Source organism: Fistularia commersonii, chromosome 10 (genome assembly GCF_037954325.1).
Source record: "Fistularia commersonii isolate RoL2024-O1a breed Wild chromosome 10, RoL_Fcom_v1.0, whole genome shotgun sequence".
NCBI lineage: Eukaryota > Metazoa > Chordata > Actinopteri > Syngnathiformes > Fistulariidae > Fistularia > Fistularia commersonii.
Genome location: NC_141293.1, coordinates 4442621 through 4464244, shown reverse-complemented (window position 1 = coordinate 4464244; position 21624 = coordinate 4442621). Strand labels below are relative to the sequence as shown.

Below are 21624 nucleotides of genomic sequence, written 5' to 3'. Positions count from 1 at the left end.
TACCTTGCTCGCTATGATGAATCGTGTTAAAATCGTATCAAGTCTCCGTTCCTCTGTGATAGATTGGCATCAACTGTAAGAAGCTTTACATCTTCTTTTAAGCATATTTCCAAGCAGACCACACACACACACACACACACACACACACACATACATTTTGAAGTCAGTGATAGTAGCTCATCTTCATGAAACAGAAGTGATCAGAGCTGAAGAACACAGGCTTGGTGACTGCTGTTTTGCAATCAGATCTCATGGTGAAGGAGGTGGAAACAGAAAGGAGTTCTACGGAAACAGTAAAAGAAACTGCAGAAACCGTGGAAACAGTTCTACGGTGTGTGCAGATCAGGCGTGTCGAACTCATTTTCACCATTTTCACATATAACAGTAACGGTATAAACGTAACGAAATGAATTGTAAAATAAAGGCAACTACTACTTTATGTTAAATAACTGAATTTATCACTCATCAAAATCCAAAATGTTACATATGCATTTGCATGGATGTAAAAAAAAATATGTTTACCAGTTGGTCTCTTACAAAGCTAGCTTTCACTGTTGGTGTTTTTTTTTTTTTTGTGAACACATTCTTCTGCCATCGTAGTTTGGCTGTTAATTCTTGGACAATTTTTTTATTTTTCTGGAAATTTAACTTTGGAATACATCGCTCCATCCGCAGATGGTGCTCTTTGACAACCGACGCAGAAGACATACCGTTTTTTTCTCCTTGAAGCACAAACATGTACGCCTTCCGATCTTTCTTGAAACAGCCTTCCTTCTGCAGTAACTTTTCTCTTCCTGGTAATTTCGGACCGTTTATATTTCTCAATCCAAGCTTGTTGAAAATCCCATTGACGTGGATACACTGCGATCTAATGGCAGGATGCTGTTACTTTGTGAGTAACATGATCAGCATGAATTATGGGAAATGTAGTTCATGCTCAGCACACCCTTTTGACATTTATTCTAGGACTATCAGACTTTTTAAGACGTTCTCGCGGGCCACATAGAATGACGTGGCGGGCCCAATTTGGCCTGCGGGCCTTGAGTTTGACACGTGTGGCGCAGATGATGTTCACCATCTTAAACGTGTACCCAAGTGGGAGACCACCATCGCATCATATCATCACTGGAAAGGACTCGCTCTTTCGTTTGACCGGTTTAATTGACTTTCTCCGAAGGACGTTTCGAAACAATGTTGTGAAAATCAGCTGCTGAATTAGCGGCATTGCTCGGCAGAGAGCCCACTCCTCCCGCCGGGAGACTATCCAGAAGGCAAAACAAATTATCAACGAATATAATCATGTCTTGTCCAGTGAATTGACTATAATGCCCTCAGGCTGGTGATATAATGCCCCCCTCAGGAGGCCCTACTGTTACTCCGAGCCGTCGATTTCCCCCCACACACACCTCCCGACCATCAGGCTGCTCAACGCTGATCGCGATCATCATTTCAAATGCGAATCAAATCATCTGAAACTTGGTTTGGGTGCCAATGAGGCAGCGCCAAAGTCATTCGTCATTGCTTTTCTTTTTTGGCTGTTTTTTTTTTTTTTTGAGGGGGGGGACTGGAGAGGGGGGGTGAAATGTGACTGTTTGACATAATAATAATTTATAATGACCCGTGGCGAGTTTCCCGATGTAACTGCCAGGGTTTGGGGCGGTTTTGGTGGCTTGTTATGTAAATGGGAGAGTTGATGGGGGAAAAAACGACGCCTAAGGGGTGTCTGCGGAGGTTCTCAGTCATCCAGGTCATGGTGAATTCTTGTCGATATCTTCTTGTCTTGGCAACTGGACTTGAATTTCTTCACTTGAAGACGTTTCCCCCCTCATCCGAGAGGCTTCTTCAGTTCTTCACAGGTCAGAAGTGAAGATTTGGACAAAAATAGGTCCAAGGGGGTTTTCTTATTGAAATCTTCTTGTCTTGGCAACTGGACTCTACTTGAAGATGTTTCAGCCCTCATCAAGAAGGCTTCTTCACTTCTAATGACAAGTTATGGTGGCTTTTTGTGTAAATGGAGGAGTTGATCTGCAGAAACTAGGTATAAGGGAGTTGTTACGTTCATGGGGGTGTTGTTCACTGGAACAAAAGAGCAACTTAGTGGGATACCTGGATTGGAAAGTGAAAGAGTAAAGCTAAACAAAAGAGTGAAACCGGTTGGATCACATGAGCTAAAGCTCATGTGGACGTTACCGGGGCCTGGTTCTGGTGGTGGGTCTTTCCTGGTTGTTTGGTAGGCACTGTAAGGGGGGTTGTTATGCTATTGGAGGTGTCATTCCGCCTTCAAGTGAAGAAATTCAAGCCCAGTTGCCACGACAAGAAGATTTTGTCAAGAAGTCATCATAACCTGGATGACTGAGAACCTCCACAGACAGTAATAATTTATACTTTATCAATCCCTTGTGGGGAATTCCTTGTCTGCATTTCACCCGTTGTGGATGAACCATGAGTAGTTGGCTTCCATCTAGCGGTGGCAGGGGGGCAGTTAGGGGTTCAATGTCTTGCCCAGCAACACTTCAACACACTAGGAGAAGCTGGGATTCGAACCAGCTGGAACCGGTATGACCCCTGCACCACAACTTCCCAATGCAGCTTTATTTAATAGCCATGTTCCACGACTGGGGAACTGCGATTGCCTTTGTAGGGATGGCTAAAAAAAGTCCAAATCAGAATGGGTACGTGTTCTCTAATTGCGATATGCACGATATGGCTCAAAGTATTTGCTCATCCATCCAACTAATCCGATTCAGGTGTTCCGATCACTTCCATGGCCACAGGTGTATAAAATCAAGCACCTAAGTATGCAGACTGTTTTTACAAACATTTGTCAAAGAATGGGTTGCTCTCAGGAGCTCAGTGAATTCTAGAGTTGTACTATGATAGGATGTCACCTGTGCAACAAATCCAGTTATGAAATTTCCTTGCTCCTAAATATTCCAGTCAACGATCAGCTGTATTATAAGAACACTGAAGTGTTTGGGAACTACAGCAACTCAGGCATGATGTGGTAGGCCACGTATGCTCATATGCGTGTCAAGGACGGTAAGCGAATACTTTTGGCCATGTAGCGTATGAGTATGGGGTTAATTTATGCCACATGTAAAGCAGGCATGGACAAACGCAACAGAGTGAAATTACGCTCTCTGAGTTCACGCTCTTCCTGATCATGGAGTTCACAACACAGGTATTCGGAAAGTGCAATCTCGATTTTGGATAGTGTGCTATATGTGTACAGTATACCCTTGTTTTCCGCGGGGGTTACGTTCCAAAAAGAACCCGTGATAGGCAAAATCCGTGAGGTAGAAACCTTTATTTTTTTTTACAATTATTATACAATCAAATACTCTATTATACATTGCTGCTGTCGTCCTTATGTTTTTTTCTTCCTTCTTTATGGAACAAACGGAAGATTCATTAATTCCGTAATGCCGACCTACAGCCGCACAGCTTTTACCTTCCCTTGGCATGTCCAGAAGTTTAACTTTATCTGCGATAGATAGCATCTTCCGCTGCCTATTGGGCCCTGCCGCAGGTGTTTTTGTCGGTCCAGAGCTTTTTGTCAACATGATGGGTTTTAGAGAAACTCGAAATTGCAAGAGAATTTGCAGGTACGTAATGTAAATTTGGCAAGCTGTTTTACGTACGTGTACATATTAAACTGCAACGTTATTGACGCACAGGTAGAGAAGAAGCGGAGTGACTTTTTAGCCAATCAGAATGCAGAACACAATGCACCTTGCAAATCCGTGAAGTACCGAAACCGTGAAAAGTAAACCGCGTCATAGCGAGGGATCACTGTACCATTAAATCATTGGACATAGGTATAACAAGTGAACACATACTGCCCATCTCTGCAGTCCGTAACTCCAAAAAGATGAGCCTTGAAACAGGGGAAGGTCGAATGAAGCTCCTTGAGAAACACAAGGGAGGTTGGAGAAGGAAAATGTTGACATGTTGGAAAAAAAACAAAAATATGACGGCGGGGAAGAATCAAGCTGGCTCACTGTCATAAACTGAACAATTCACATCTGATCGCCAAGGACAGCGGCCTTCAGGTAAGCAGCCTGCTTCCACAACAACCCCTTTCCCTGTTGTGTATTCAATTCGCCGGGGAAATCAATTAGTGGCGGCCCGTCTGATTGATCGGGGCTAATTAACATGGCTGCGCAGGACGCTGACGCTCATCGGGGGGGGGTCTGAAACGGCGTTCCGAACTCTCGTCGCTCTCAAGGTCACAACTTCTGCAGTTTATGTCACTTCTGCAGTTTACAGTATGTTACAAAACAAGCCTTGACATCTCAGCTCCGGGAAGAGAACAGGTCCGGTAGCAATACTTGGCGGTTTTTGTGTGCGTTCGCCTTTCCAGAGGACGTAATTTGTGCTCATTGAGCAAAGCGCAACGCGATGATGCACATTCGAATTGATATTCGATTAAAACGAGAAGGGTGTCCGTGGGGCGCAAAAAAAAAACAACAAATCCCAATATCCGCTTTTGATGTGTCGCCGCCGCCTGCGGAATTTCGGGCGATAGATGTTCGGAGAGCGAAAGCTTTCATTTCACTGTTTCCGTCCTCGGGATTTTCATTTCTCCGGGGCCGTGTGGTGAGACACCAAGCTGGCAAGAGAACAAGAACTGTTCGAGGCCAGAAACAAGGTCTTGTGGAACACAGAAGAAAGAAGTAAAGAAAGAAAGGAGAATTGCTTTTTTTTCCAGAACTGTACACAAGGTGATTAGGCGGCAAGATGACATGCATGGTAAAGGGGGGAGGCGGCGGGGGGATGCGCCCTGCCCTGCCCTCCGATTGCGCGGCAGGTTTCGAGACGACCGCCGGCAGCGACGGAGCATTAATCAACTCCTCACGTCCGCAAACACAATGGGGGAATGTTTGTACACACACAACATGCGGCACTGCATTATACACCCACTGTCAGTCACTTGTGACTTTTCTATTTACAATGCATTGCTTGGTCTACCGGCGAATGAAGGGAGGAGGGAAAAAAAAACACAAAACAAAAGAGAACGTTAATTTTTTTTTTTTTTTGGCGCGACTGACGAACAGCAGTGCAGTATTTCGGATGTCGAATCAGACGCGGGTCGATCTTATTGGATGATTGTGCCCGATTAGCGTGGACCCCCAAAAACAAAGTTATCTAAGTGAGACCTGCGTCACGATATGACTGTAAATCAAAAAAAGAGGAGAGCTGTCGATAGGCTTAACGGACATTGGTCTTTCTGCCTTTATGGCTGATGGACTATGGTGGTCGGGAGGGAGGGAGGCAGGGAGGGGATATGCCTCATCCTGTCAGGACTCCAATCTTCAGCCCAACAGGAGTGCTAGCCAATAATCAAACTCTCTGGCGGAGGTCATCGGGTTGTGGAGTGTGTTTGTGCGCCGGACGTGTGGGTGCATGTAAAAAAGGAGGGGGGAGGAAAGAGAGACATACAGGAAAGATGGGGGGGAAAAGCTGAAAGATCATATTGAGTAAAATGAAGCTTTATTTCTTCTTGGCAGAGAAAAAAAAAAACTCATCTTCCGGTTTGGATTTTTTTTTTTCCTTTCAATAAATAGTCGTTTTGACAAGGCGAGCAGACAGTTTTCAAATTCTCCAATTAAAAAGATGAAACTTTATGCTCCAGATTACGAGAGAGATCCATTTAGAAAATCGCAGGTGTCGAAAAGTGCCGGCGTCTGGATACTTCTTCGATCTCACATGTTGGAAATGTCAACGATTTGATAATTCAGAAGTATTGATTAATACCCGCATTAAAACAACGGACCTGTCCTCTAATTTCAACTAAACATCACAGAATGGAGATGGGAGAGAAAAAAAAAATCATTTGATCAAATCACTTGGCAAAACCTGAGACTTAAGAGGCCTGCTAATGGAAAAAAAACAATTAAAAATGGCTTCTTTGACTAGGTGGTCCGTTATTTACGTTGCAAACATTTGATAAAATATAAACCACGAAAATGAAGCAACTGCCAAGCATCCAATCAGACACAAGCAGGAAGTATTTGTTGATGGATGATTGTGCCCACTGTGATGTTCTTTCTGGTCCATGCCAGTTCATCAAAACAAAGGCATGATAAAATGAATCAAATAACTACCCTAATTTCCAATGAGAGCAACTAAATATAAGCCACACCGGCTCAAAATAACTAAATTAATATGTGTACATATATGGCCCGCACATGTCTAGAAGCCACAGGTGTCCACATCGTAATAAGATATTTACATAGAAACTTTTTTTTTTTTACTTTTAAATTAAATACATACCGCTAACATCCACAAATACATACTGGAAATGCTTTTATCCAAACAGTGTTTTTTTCTTTTTTTTATTGTAGGATTTTCTTAAAATCATCAAGAATGAGAGGAAGCTCATTTAAAACAGATTTTTTCCGCGAAATACAAGCAAATTGGACTTTAAAATGGTGGCAAAATGGAATAAAATGACCAAGAAATGTCAGGAAAATTGCTGGGAGGAAAAAATGCCAAAAATGTCTTCAAATAAATGCAAGGATACACAAGAAAATTAAATAAAAGCCAGGAAAATAGTAAGCATAAAATTCTTGGGCACCTATTGAAGAAGTACAAAAAAGGAAAGTTCAAAAATTATGGTAATTTAGAAATGTAACACACGGAAAAATATAGTTGATAAAAAATAAGCAAGGTGACAAGAGGTGTCATTTTGATCAGAATTCTTTTTCTTCGATAAAATATGTTTTGCCTCGCGCCGAAAAACGCCAAGCCTAATATGGTAGCAGCTTGTGTGTCATCGGCGGCTGCTGTCGCTCAGTCCACGACGTGATCCGCCGTGCTGTCTGTGTTTGTGCATCAAACCGGCACAAAGAAAAGCAATCCGCTTGGAAACGCAGGCAAGGATATGAAGCTAAATTGCAGATGGCAGAGGCACCGAGGGGTGAGATGGGGATCTTTCAATGGGTTGATTGCAACCAGGTATTGAAAATGACGGTCCGCGGTTTCTCCGAGCGCCCGGATCCAGACTCCTGTTTGACTCCATTATGAGACGACTGTTTACCTGGAGCTGGCTGTGAATGGGCTCGACAAATATTTCTAAATTCGTATATATCGTGCAAAACACTTATGACCTATGAGTTTCCGGGCAATGATCTGGGACGTGCCGACTTCGGGTTACCCCTGACAAAAGTATAAACTTCTTCTTCTCTTTTCAGCTTTTACCTTCACGGATCGCCACAGCGAATCAACTTTCTCCATCTAACCCTATTCTCTGTATCCTCCTCTCTTAACACCAAGTGCCTTCATGTACTCTCTCACTACATTCATCTGTCTTCTCTGTTACGCCCACAGCACACCTCACCGCTGTCTCACAGCTAGCATACAAGTCCTGCACCAGTCTAACAGACTTCTCTGCCTCTCCAGACTTCCTCTTACAATACCCATACAATACAATCATATAATTCCAGGATGCAAAGAGTTCCCCTCCTGGCACCATGTCATACGCTTTTTCTAGGTCTACAAAAACACAATGCAGCTCCCTCTGGCCTTCTCTGTACTTCTCTATTAGCACTCTCAAAGCTAATACTGCATGCTGTAGTACTCTTTTTAGGCACGAGACAAAAGTATAAACTTATCCGTTACAAAAGTCGCTGATGAATAATATATGGTTCATGTATCATTCAGTCAGTGTCGCTCAGGGAGACAGCGCCATGTCGGAGCTCTATCTGGCCACGGAGAGCAAAGTACAATACAGTACATCTGACAGTATTTCATTTGGGTTTTTTTCCCCCACACTCCCGTGACGATGATCAGCCCCTGAAGTCCTCTGCAATCTCTTTGTCCGAATCCTCTGTTGTTTTTGGTTCGGCCCCCAACCATCTGTACTCCGCGGGCTAATTTGGACATTTGCGATCAACGAAAGGCTTCATTTCACTCCCGCGGAGGAGACAATCATATTTCAGATGAAATGTTTCAGGACAAATGACTGTTTAATTATTTGTCCTGGGTATAATTTATGATTAAAATAGCTAGTGTTTCTTTAGGTCCTCTTTCACTGAGGCGCTGTTCACAGGAACACTGGCCCGGAGGGAGGAGAGGGGGCGTGATATTGTTTCAATAAAGGGACCTTGGTGGGTCTGTTCAAACAGGCTCGCCTCCTCGCCTTGAAGGCAAGAACAGTGTTGCGCCGAGGCAGGTGTGCAAGTGACAGAAAAGAGAGACTTCCGAGTGGAAAAGAGATGTTCGAGCCGCCGTCTTCTGCCTCGACTCTACGGGAGCAAAGTCCGCAGCGCCGTGAAATGGTTATGAAAGAGGAACTGTCAGATTTGGAAACTAACGCAGAGTGTCAGCCGGGCCGCGACGCAAATTCTGACATTTTGAATGTGCGAGTGTGTATCTGGAGCCCCTGACAAGCACTTCCGATGGGCTCTTGAAATAATTTAGCTTATCTTTGGAGAGAGGGAAAATGAACTCGGAGTTCACGTGAGTGTTCCACTCTATACCGACTGGGAGACTGCTTTGCACCTGCTTGTCGCAGACAAAGCCAAAACCGAACCATCACTGTGACGCGTGTCCGGACACCAAAGTCTTGTTGTTGCGCAAGAAAATGAACCCCTACTGCTCATGGTTCATCCGTGATGGGTTAATTGCAGAGAACGAAATTCCCCACAGGGATTAATAAGGGATAAATTATTATTATTATTATTGTTATTATTGTAATTGAATGCATCTTTTTGAGTTTGGTTTAACATACAATGTACCCTCAGTTTTTGCCGGAGTTATGGTACAAGACTCCCCGTGAAAAGGGAATTCCCGCGAAAAAGAGATCATTTTGATGGTATTTACAGATATACAGTATTAACCCTCAACAAACCTCGCTCAACCCTTTACAAACCTGTTTTCACAGACATGTGCTGTACTGGCGTTTCTTTCTTCAGAAACATCGTTTCAGTTCCTGCTTCTGCTTTTTTTTCCTGGTTGAAAATGGTTTTATATACTGCCGTGGCCCCGTCGATCAAGCTACAAAAGTGGAGCGACCGAACCATATCGTCGTCCCAGTCTTGCAACATATTTTCCAGGGCTTTTGCAGTGTTTGTCATAGCTGCAAGTCTTTCGAGCGCAATACCCATAGCTTCAATTTCTCTTCTTGTTGCTTCTTCTTCTTCCTCGCAGGCAGATTTCATCGTCTCGGTGAGGTCCTCATCTGTCAATGGATCCGAATGGCCATCTATTAAGCCATCTGTGTCATGTCGGAGCAGCCATCTCCTCCAAGGATGGGTGCCAGCAAAGAGTGTTTCGTATTATATTTATTTTAAAATTCATTTTAGTTTTGTTTTACTATTTTTTTTAACTGATTTTTTTCTTCTCAGGCTAGAATATGGCGAGCTTAAATACATCAAATACTGAGGAAAACGCTAAAGAACGATAAACCGTGAGAATTGATATAAAAAAAAAAGGACGAAAGCTAAACCGTGAAGTAGCGAGGGTCCACCGTACAAGTCAAACACAATTAGCGATTAGAACGAGCTAGGTTGCATCACATAGTCAATACACACAAAAGGCAAATAAAGGTAGTGACAATGTACACGAAATCAAGTCTGGAGTCTAGGGACATCAGTGGGACACATAAGGACGGAATTTTTAGAGCCGGTGAAATCCGATCGCACCTGTGAGGAAAACAAGTGCGACTTCCCACCTTTTTGTACGGCGCAAATTGAACCCAGAGTACAGAGACGCTATCCTGAACAGGGCAGTAATGATAAGCAGGTTGCGAGAGCCCAGCTTTGAAAGCACAAAACATGCTCTGGAGGCATAATTAGGAGGAATAGGTGTATTTTGAGAGCGTCGACCTGTCAGGACAAGCCACGATCCATTATCATTATGAGGTGCGCGCACCATTCCTCGCCACAGCCCTGCCTATCCATTCCGCTGGATTTCACAGCCGCCCCTCTCCGCCGAGACTTGGGAGGCTATTGCATTTCACACTTAAAGCTGTCACCATGGAAACGGCACAAAGACATCTGTTGGTAGATGTAGCGCATAACTTTCTGTTCTATGTCCAAATTAAGGAGAAGCATGGACACACTTCAAGAAACGGAATTGCAGAGCTTGAATAATTGGCCTCCAATGCTCAGGCATACATTAGCATACCGCTAAAACCCCCATACATCTCATATGAGCGCCGATATGTCTGCACATTTCAAATGTCTTCAGTGCTTGCGCCAGTGTTCTTACCTGATGGATGATCTCGGACACTGGCAGCTGGTCCACATACCAATGCGTGTCTTTCAGCTCTTCAAGCGCAGGACTGGACAGAGACGCAACAAAAAAGCAACACATTAGCATTTTCTGAAGTCAATCCTGTGCCCAAAGATATCTCTCTTTTATTTGGGAGCTGCCTGAAACCAAAATAGTATTGTGTTTACAGAGTGCATCTGTGTAAGGAGCCCATATTCTCATGATTAATTCATCAAATTGATACTATCAAGAAGTGACCTGTGACCGACTATGAACAGTCGGGTTAAGATCTGCAGGTTAAATTTCACAACACATATCCCTACTTCACACGGTACTTCGCAGTTCGGATTTCGCTGATTTTTTTTGTTATTCGGTTCTCCTGATTTATCATCCTTTAGCGTCTTTTGCAGAATTAGAATTTTTTTTCGTGATGAAATAGCCATATTGTAGCTCAAATAAAAAAACAGTATAGTAAAATGTAACTAAAATGAATTTTATAAAATAAAGTACCATATCTCCCTTGCTAAACAAAGATACCCAGCAACACAACTCTCGCACCTAGCATTGTACCCACGCCAGATCTCATATAGAATAAAACTGGCTAAGTAGATCCATACTTGGGAGCACACACCTGTGCCTTCAGCAGAAGATCCACAAGAATTATATAATACTGTACCACCTGACAAACCAGCACTAGTGCCGTCATCAAAAGAGTTGTAAAGCTCACTAACTACTACATAGCAAATTCATCATTATTCAAGTTTCAGCGCAGCGCAGTATTTTTAATGGTGAGTAACATATGAAATGATTTAGTAAAAATATAAAATTTGATTACTTTCCATAAATAATTTCTATATACCTTACATTTAACATAATTTTCAATGTACACATTGACTGTGCATTTTGTATTGTATTTTAAATGTTTATTGTGTGTTACACTTATCCAAAAGTGTTTAGTCTACAGTATGAGAGAGTGGGAAGAGTATTACAGTTGATGGGTTGGCAGGAGGTTCATAAAGAGTTGATATATGTGTAAATACCATCAAAATCATCACGTCTTTACTTCGCGGAAATTCACTTTTCGCGGGGAGTCTTGGAACGTAACTCCCGCGAATAGTCAGGGTCCACTTTATATACATTGTTGTCCACAGCAACAAAATAAGCTCAATGTCCATTGTAATGTCGCAATCCGGGCCGTTAACAGGGAGATGTATGTTTCGTATTGTTGGAACACAAAATAAATCTCTGACTTCAAACTGGCACCACCACTTATATGACATGCAACCATTAAACTGATGTTTTTCTGACGATTCAATCGATGTCTGGGACGTCTTCTCATTCCAGAACACTCAAACTGTGCCATTATGAAATGACCCTGGCTGTGACAACCTAGGAAACCGAAAACGTCAATGAAGTCCATAATATATATGATTGACAAATCCCTAATATGCTTGTTCTACATGATGAGCCCTTCGGTTCTGATCATATTAATAGAAACGGCATAAATATATTCGCATCACACGAAAATATCTACAGATTTGTCATTATTGGACTTCAATTTTTCTAGCAGAGCTCGAGAAATGGAAGTGTGTCCTAAGGATGGCATAAAATGGGTTGGAAAGTCATATGAAGCAACGAGGCAGAAAAAAGAAGCAGTGTTTGATGCAGAGAAATGGTTTCCATCCGTCATGTTTACTTTTATAGGTTTATTGGTCGGCAAAATTAACTGCATTGGTCTTGTAAGTGGAGCTGGATGAGGTCCCGGAAGAAAAAAAAAAATGATCATCAGGACCCATTTTCTTCCGTAATTGATATAAAAAACAATAATCCGATCGATGTTCATCATACCGGTACTGCCCTAGAGAGAGAAGTGTGATACTTTCCAATAGTAATTTTGGTCCGACATTTGAAACGTCTCAGAAATTGGTTTCAGAAAATTATGACCATCTGATTTTTGCTTTTTAGCCCTGACTGAATGCAGTTCAGGCTCACAATTCTTGCTAATACACAAAGATACAAAGAACGATACCACTGTAAGCCCTGTGACTTACGCAGAACTTCTGTCTTTTACCGAGGGCCCGACCCTTGGCATTGATTTTTTTTGTTTATTTTTTTTGTTGTGATTCTGATTGTTTTTGAACAAAATGAACTTTCATGAGGAGCCACTGTGTACTTTCCAATGTGTCAATGTCGTTCTGTCTGGCACTGACTGCCATTTTTTTCCCAAATTACTTGTCTACATTGTACAAAAATACAGAAGAGAGCCAAAAATAGTTTTTGGACGCTTTCTTCCCCAGCCAGTGGAGATAGAAGGCCGCCTGAAGCGAGCTGAGTTTTTTTCCTGGCTGCTGTCACCAAGCGCTTGGTCATACTTCTAATATTGATAGTATTTTGGTCAGCAACTATCATACTTGTCACTCAATTTCCTGCCTGACACGCCAGAGCAACAGGTCATCGGGGGCGCCATCTTTTTCTGCCATTGTCCGAGGGTATTGTCGAGTACAGTAGAAAGTAGCGTATTGGTGGGTATTCCCGCTTTCTTAGCCAAGCTCTACACTCTATGGCCAAAAGCATTTGCTCACCCATCAGGAGAACGGTACTTGTATGACTGCATTGTGCCCAGTGTGGAGTTTTGTGGAGGGGGCATTTCGGTGTGGGCTTGGTTTTCGGGAGCTGGGCTTGGCCCCTTAGTTCCTTAGTGAAAGGAGCTCTGAAAGCTTCAGTATACCAAGACATTTTGGACAATTACGTCCTCCCAACTTTGGCCCCTTCCTTTTCCAACATGACTGTGCACCAGTGCACAAAGCAAGGCCCATAAGGTGGATGACAGAGTCTGGTGTGGATGAACAAGACTGGCCTGCACAGAGTCCTGACCTCAACCCCAAAGAACACCTTTGGGATGAATTCGAGCGAAGACTGAGAGCCAGGCCTTCTCATCCAACATCAGTGTGTGACCTCACAAATGCACTTCTGGAAGAATGGTCAAAAATTCCCATAAACACACTCCTGAATCTTGTGGACAGCCATCCCAGAAGAGTTGAAGCTGTTATAGTTGCAAAGGGTGGACCGACGTCATATTGAACCCCATGGATCAGTAACGGTATGTCACTTCAGTTCATATGTGAGTCAAGGCAGCTGAGTGAATACTTTTGGCCATACAGTGTATATCGATCACAGCTAGGTCTGGAAAGAGCTTTGTGTTCTAGCTGTTGATGTAATTTCAGTACAACTCTCAGCTGGAGAATGTCCTGTCCTCCAACAATTGGCCGTCCATTTTGCAGGGCGCACTCACAACCCCAGGGCAATATTTATGAAAGAAACAGGCAAAGCCAAAAGGTCTTGCCGCTCTCTTCCAACCACTTGCTGAATGAAGCAAACCCTTTTATTTGGCTCCGGACGTATTTCCGGGGCAGACAAGCCAGGGAGGTCACCAGACAAGAGCACTGTCTCCTACCGAGCTTTCCGTGCGCTCATGGTTCTTCCCGCCATTGACGACATGTCGAGTGAGAGCAGCGGTCTTCTCTGCCTGTCACTCAGAACAAGAGACAACTTCTAATTGCATTCACTTTAAACTTTATTTCCAATAAGGAGATTTTTTAGAAAGCATTTTCAATCCACTTAGCTGATCCTATCGATGGGTCTGTCCCCAGAGCCCCTATTGCTCTGGTATCCCTGCTGTCTCAGACCTCCATCTTGAGGTCAAACTTCTTTCAGCATCTCATCTATTAAGGAAACTGAATGCTTGAGGCTTTTGTTTTGGTGAACTCCATCAGTCACCAATTACATTTTTTTTTTTTTTTTTGACGATAATTCAACGGAATATGAAAATAAGCATACATTTGACATTTATCCCAGGAACTGTGTGACCTGCCCAAAAATGCTATATTGGTCAACACTCACTAATAGCTGGGGATGGAGAGGATAATTGCACGATGCCATTACACTGTTAAGACAACTTATAAGGAAAAGGATTGAGGGTGTCCATTAAAATGTCTTCTCCATCAAGGGCAATTCACTTAATGGAGGAGCCCGTTCTGAGGAAAAACGGCTATTAAGTAATGGCTGAGAGAAGACAGGAAGGGAGAGGCAAGAGTGAGATATGAGCCGGGCAAAACACAACCGTGGCCATCTTCTGCAAACAGCCCCCTCCTCCGGACTGAGTGGCCCAATGACCTGACAAAAGTGGATTAAAGCTGCTCCAGATTGAATAACGGCATGCTTCGGGGGGCATTTGTGTTCTCGCACCATGGGAACACAAAGGGTTTCAGCAATATCACTTTTGGATCTTATATTTCAAATGCTGGCGCCGGAGTAGAGGTCGCCCAGAGAAGCGGTTTCAGTGCATTTCTTGCGTCATTAATGCTATTACCTCCACAGTGCTTTAAGCGAAAGACATGTACATCATTTCTATGGTGCTCACTGTCAGGCGGGGATTATGATCCATATGCAGTGACTCCTCTATTCAGTCAAACGTCAACTTTTTCACAATAAAAAAAAATGTAATTCTCCAATCCTGGCTCTATTTCTTAAAAAATATAGGCAATATTTAGGGAAATGTATTGGAGTTGTACTGGAGTTGTTTGCAGATGACATTGTCAGGCAGGGATTATGATACATATGCGGTGACTCCTCTATTCAGTCAAACGTCAACTTTTTCACAATTAAGTCAGTTTGACTTGTATTTGAGGAGAAAAAGAATGAAATTATCAAATCCTGGCTCTATTCCTTAAAATATAGGCAACATTTAGGGAAACGTATTGGAGTTGTGAACATTTAAGGGCATTGCTCCGGTGCGTGACCAACATTCTTCTCCAATTTGACAATCAAAAGACTAATTGAACCAAATGATGAATAGAAAAAAAATAGACTTACACTCCCCTCTAAAGGCCAGTTCCTGCATTTGCACAGTGGACTGAAACCATTTGGGTTTGACACCAGAACATGAGACAAGAGACCCGCATTTCAGCTTTTGCTTTATTTCCAAGATTTTCCATCTAGACCCTGACGTCATCACTGACATTAGCATTCTTCTTTGCGATGCTTTTCCAGGCTTCCACCGCAGCCTCCTTCGGTTATCTTCCACTTTGAAGAGTTTGTCCCTTTGCAGCTTTGGCAGTGTTTTGGGTCATTATCTTGCTACGTGAGGACGGACCTCCCTATAGGTTTGTATCTTTCTCTACATTGGCAAACAGTGTTTCTGTCACGTTCATTTTTCCGCTACCGCCACATGTTACCTAATCAGTGAAGAATAATGTGGCCGTCCCAGGGGAGACACTGTGTCTCACAAACAACCTTGTATGTTTGGGATGGCAAGCTGATGCTGTCGTTAGCCTTTCAACCACTTTGGCAAATATTAATGTTTTTGCCATCCGTGCATAAAATTGCACATTCCAGTTCTGCCTTGTAGCCCCCGTACTTCGATTAATGACGTTTTCTCCCAACAGTACGTTGCGATACTAATGCTTGTGCAATGGCTCTGATTGATTTCTTTCACCCTCTCATTAGCTTGTCTTTTTTTAACCCTAACAGCTCTTTGGGCTCCATGTTGGATTACCTCTAACTACACATGAAACTGATAGCGGACATTCAGCATCATTCATTGTTTAATTAAACAACACGTCACTCAAATGAAAAATGGGTGGGTTCATACAAAGCATGCTTTATTCTCAGTCCGGATGTAAATACTTGGAAATAAAAGCTGAGATGTTGATCTCTTGTCCCACATTCATCTTTTAATGTCAACCCAAATGTTTTGGGCCTTTTGCAAAAGGAATTGGCCTATGTTGTAATTGCACCGATACTTCTAGTATCTAAATGTGGCCTATGTATGAACATATATTTATTTTTATGAACACATTTATTTAGTTATTTTTAGCTGGTGTGGCTTACATTCAGCTGCGCTCAAGAGTCCAGAAATTATGGAACGATGTCTTTTTTTTTTCCACAGAAACTCACAGCTATAGGCTTCCTCTTTCCATGTTGGCCTACAGCTGTGAGTTTCGAGTAGAATTTTGTTATGTTTACATATTAACAATGAAAAAGTCTCGAATTATTGGGGCGTGTAGGAGCTGTGAACATTTAGTGGCCTCTTTATCAGGTGGAACTGACATTTTTATTTTATTGACCAATCTATCAAATAATAAATTGAGAAAAGTAGCACAAATAAATTGACAATGTCAGTGATATTTGTTGCCATGGATTATTATATAACTTGCACTGGAAATGAAGAGCTTTTAACAACAAAATAACTGTTATTGTTTAAATGAGAGTAAGTTTGATTATCTTTCTTCAATAGAATTTCATATAATAGTGTAAAACAACAGTTTACCCAGAGCTTGTGACATTTAAATTGCTTGTTTTACTTCAAATTCTCATCTCAAATCCAAAGATAGCCAAGTAATTATCATCATTATTATTGTTATTACTACTTATTACCAGCACAATGGGGGGGGGGGGGGGGGGGTGAAATAGAAAAACTTCATGATTTTCTTTTAAATGAATGCACCGAAAACTAAATCCAAGTTGCAGCCTTTGTTAATTACAACTCAACGTTCTAAACTTCCTTCCCTTCAGATATCAGGAAAGGCTGCGCCCACAGGATATTCTTTAGAGAAGTTTGAAAAGGAATCCGTATGCTGCAGTCTTCTAACAAGCAAACACTTCAAGGCACAGGCCTTGGATTCTTCTGCGATGTTGCACTTGACTTATTGGGTACATTCTTTGTCTTGTGTAATGGATTCTTATTCATAACTTATTGTGCTGCTCGTGTAAAGTGGGCTGATTTTCATGTATGTATGCGCATGTACGTCCTTAAAGCACATTTATGTGCAAAAGCGGAGATGCAAGTACTCGTTCTGACTAAACAAACAAAACGTTGAAATAAATAATGATCATTTTCCATTTTATTTTCTCAGATCCCAACTTGATTTCTTCAAAAGTCCACAGCCTGACATCATTCAGTTTACTGACATAGAAGGTAAACACAATCAGTATGTACCAGAGGGGTGTTAAACTCATTTTGGTCCAGGGGCCACATACGGCCTAATTTGATGTCAAGGGGGCCAGACAAGTAAAATAATTGCGTAATTACCACAGTTCAAATTTTCCCTTCGTTTTAGTGTAAGGGAGAACAGGAAAGTTATAAAAAGCTTTGTGTGTCATTCTGTTAAAAAAATACATGACGAGCGACCTGAGATTCATTACGAAAAGTAAGTACAATTTTAACAACAGTATACCTCAGCTCTGTCTTCTGGGTCCTCTGTGCATTTTATGATATTTTTCACGATGGCAAGTCTGATCGTGGCACCGAAACTTGCGGCATCCACACCAAGCATGCAGGTTTCTTATTAACCTTAATGAACAAATAAGAAGTGGTCCAATTTTATTGGAAAACCCTCTTTTTTGACAATGACGGGTATCTGGGCCAAAAGAAAAACAGGTACATTTCTAACAATAAGTAAACATGCTATTTACGGCCCGGGAAGCCGCATTTCTGCCATCTGCTGTAATTTCTGAGTGAAGCAGTGCTGTGCCATGTTGCTAACACTGACTAGAACAGTGCACCCCTAAAAGACAATATAGGAACTACATTTTTAGTTAAAATAAGTATTTTATAATTTCTATGTATTTTTTTAAATCATAGATTTACTCCATGGGTTGATGGACCCCCTGGTGGGCCGGTACAGGCCCACGGGCCATACGTTTAACACCCCTGATTTACCTTTTGATTCACAGATACCAGGAGAGAGTATCTTTTGCAATTAACCTGTAAATTGTTCCTCGCCACTTTTTCCACCGAAAGCCATCTTTTCCATCTCCACTTAAACCTAATACCCTAGATAAGAGTTGGCGCACAAAGAGGGACTCACCCTTCATTTACTTTAAGGAAATTAGCATATCCATGCGCTCTCTTACCATCTGGATGGAGAAGCCAAACTTTCTGGTGATGCACTGCCTCCCTTCGGTCTTATGTAGAATAGGGGGGGGAATATGTTCTGATCAGATAAGTTACTTCTATCTTCTATCAATCGCCATAATAATGACCAATTTCCAATTCATTAAAAACACTGCTAACTCTTCAACGCAACGACTACCCTCTTTAGTTAAATTACTTTGCCTCCCCGGGGAGCAAATTTTCAATTTTCTTGCAGAGCACTTGTGTGTAATTGTTCTATTGCTAACCAAAGCCCTTTTCTTCTGCTGTCCCACTGGGGCCTGCAGAAAGTCAAGGCAGCCATGTTTCATACTAAGAAAATAAAGGACCGCATCACAGAACCAGTTTATTGTAAAACAGAAACAGAACCCCAATGTTGATGCTTTATGTTAACATGACGCTACCGACCGGTAAGCTCCCAACATACGAACGCCATTACACTTCTTTGTGTTTGCTGTTGATACAATTATGACAATGGATTTCATCAGCTGATTTTTGTTTACCTCTTCAGTTTCTTGAGCTGTTCTTTTTACGGCCGCTTGGCTACTCGGCAAGCTAAACTCCAAATTGTACCCTTGTCTGAATCGGCCGTTCACGTAACCCACCCGCCTCTGGGGGAACACGGATGACAAGTACGCACAAGAAAAGTCCCACAACGAATGCGGCAATGGCGCGAAATAACTCACCGAGCAATGGCACTGTGAGAAAAGGCGCAGACGCAGCAGGTGCACATGTACATCATCGCGAGCTACAAATCTTATTCCGCCCGACGAGCGTTGTCATCTGCATCGTTGTTCGTGGTGTCACATGTCAGTTGGGTAACTAAACAGCAAATCCGAAATTCCAATTTGTTTACTGTGTGCCTTTGTGCGACTATTAGAGCTGCAACAATTAATCAGGAACGACTGTGATAATATTTATTCACATGTCCATATCAGGGCCTCATTAAATGACCATGTTTTCTGGTTTCTTTACCGAGAGTGAGTTGAACGACGCGGTTGTTGATGTTTTTCGCCTTCAGACACGAGGACCCGGGTATCAACCAGAGGCTACGGCTTCTCCGACAGGTACAATCTGCTACGAGACACCGGTAGATTTCCGACACATCGACGAAACCTGGCTTCATGGAAAAATCCTGTGAACCGGGGCGACGCTGCTCTCGTGCAAACACGACGCGAGATAACACATCTGTCTGGAGGACTGAATTAGCTAGCTCAATAACACTGGCTGTTCCTGTGTTGTATTATTGATTAGCTCCAATGTGTTAGTGCTGATCAATAATAAAGTAATAGGGGAAGTTGTGTGCAATGACTAACCAGCCTGAGGCCAAAACAGACCACTAAAATCACTCTGGCAATTGCCTCTAATTACTAATTAGCAGACAGCCGCACTCGATTCTTTAACTATAACACCTCCCGGTGGTTCAATTAGAGGCCAAGTTAATGAATCTAACACAGGAGGATGGAACCTACTCATGAAGACTTTGAATTTGTATCATGACATGTCAAGGGCATTGAAATTATTCCTTTACTTACAAGTACGTCTCTCCACCAACTACTGGTGGGAATAGTTCGTCTACTAGCAGGCCGATAACGGAAGGCGGCAATATTTCAGCAGACCCGGAGAAAGCGAGAGGCACGAGTCGGGGGAATGTGGCGGGTCTCTGCAGCCATCTACGGGCAACGCTCTGTCGTTACAAGACGGACGGCAGTTGGAAGGGAGTGTGCGCGTTGTCACTTTCGCCACCGGGGGGCACCGTAGATGATCTATTCCTTCACGCTACGGCTCATTCACGGGCCTCATCGGAGGAGCGACCCCGACGTAACCCGAGGACATGGAGGAAAAAAAAAATGTGTTTGCGCTCGGCAGTGTGCTTCACGCCCAAAGACTCAACGTATCATTACTGGAGGAATCAATGTCAATAATGGGAGGTGCTGTAAATAGCAATTGAATTCTAGTTAGATGGAAAGGCAACGAAATCGAATTTTGCCCACAGCGGCCATTAAGTATTTACGCACGGATCGTCCCTAATCCGCATCTTAATCTACTTAGATATTCTCAGCTAAAATGTACTTTTTTTTTTTTTTTCTCTCCAAAGGATCATTAAAAGAGAGTAATGAGTACAATGTTGTTAAAGTGCATTGCAGACGCAGGACTGGAAACTAGTGACAGCCAAGCATGCGGTTATAATTTATACCAGACCAACAAATCAAGCACAATAAACAACTCGTGTCGGTGTCGGCTTTGAACAGACTGTCACTTTAAACGAACGTAAAGATTCAAGAATAACCAAAACTGATTTTTTTTTCGCCATTAAGTCCATTAAGTAGAGCAACAAATGCGTCAGTTTTTAGTTCCTGATGACAAATACGCTTGTTAAAAAAAGATCCAGGACGAGAAACTCAGCTACTCCAATGCTTTTTTTGAGGGCGGAAAATTATAGTTAATTTTTCTTACTTAGAAGTTATTTTCCATAGGGGGGGTAAGCTATTAACAGTTTGGTAAAAATGAATTAATACTGAGCTCATCCATTGGTGAAATTCTAGGTGTAGCAAATTATTTTGTTTAATTTCCTTTTCTTTTTCTTCGCACACATAATTGTTAGACCGGATTACATCCTTTGAAAAATGCGATTGTTTTTCACAAAGTCATCTTGCGATCCCTTCAGGAACCTCCTGTCTGCTCCAATAAAAAAAAAAATACATGAGAGCAGGGTTTCTAAGGGCAGATGCCAAAGAAAGGGAAATAAAATTTCATCTTACTTCTCAGCCTGCGTCACTTGGTCGGTCAGGTTGACGGTATCCATGGTGATCTCGACCTTGCGCACACTCCCAAAGAAATCGGTGATGAGGACGCTTCCGGGGTCTCTGAGGAAGAGGTCGGTGCGGTGGCCCGGGGTGGACACACACTGGCTCTTTGGACACACTTTAAACTGGGGAGGAGAAAAAGAGGGTTTAAACAAATGGCGCCAATATTCACTAGAGGTGGCAGAAGCAGCTCCGATCATACACCGGTACAGAGGTGAAGTGACAGCTGGAAGGTAGAGCCAGCTCCGAAGTCGCATTGTAGTCACAAGTGTCAGAAAAATGAACAACTCGCAGCAGATAACAAGAGTCTATGTATGGATGGGAAGATTTTTGAATGAATGAATGAATGAATGAATGAATGAATGAATGAACAAACAAACTAAGTCTATTGGGCACAGAAGGAAGGAAGAAGAAATACCTTTGTCACATACAGTAATACATAGACCACAACATCAGTGAAATTTGACCACTGCATTCAACCCATCATGGAGGCACCATGAGCAGAAGGCAGCTAAGGAGCAGCACCAGGGGAGCATTTAGGGGTTCGGCGTCTTGCTCAGCGAAACTTCGACAGGATAGGAGGAACCGGGAATTGCACCAGGAATGTTCAGTTCCAAGGACGATCGCTCGAACCCCCTGCAATACCAAAATCTCTTCCTTACATCC

General features: G+C 42.6%; 1 protein-coding gene across 1 annotated transcript in view; it reads right to left on the bottom strand.

The window, feature by feature from the left end:
- The window catches only part of pigk (phosphatidylinositol glycan anchor biosynthesis, class K), a 63858-nt gene that overhangs the window by 23323 nt on the left and 18911 nt on the right, over positions 1 to 21624 (bottom strand). The window contains exons 9-10 of the mRNA XM_086153399.1: positions 20914 to 21083; positions 10216 to 10288 (exon numbers count right to left, since the gene is read on the bottom strand). Coding sequence (XP_086009525.1) covers positions 10216 to 10288; positions 20914 to 21083 — 243 coding nt within the window. The remainder of the gene's footprint in view (positions 1 to 10215; positions 10289 to 20913; positions 21084 to 21624) is intronic.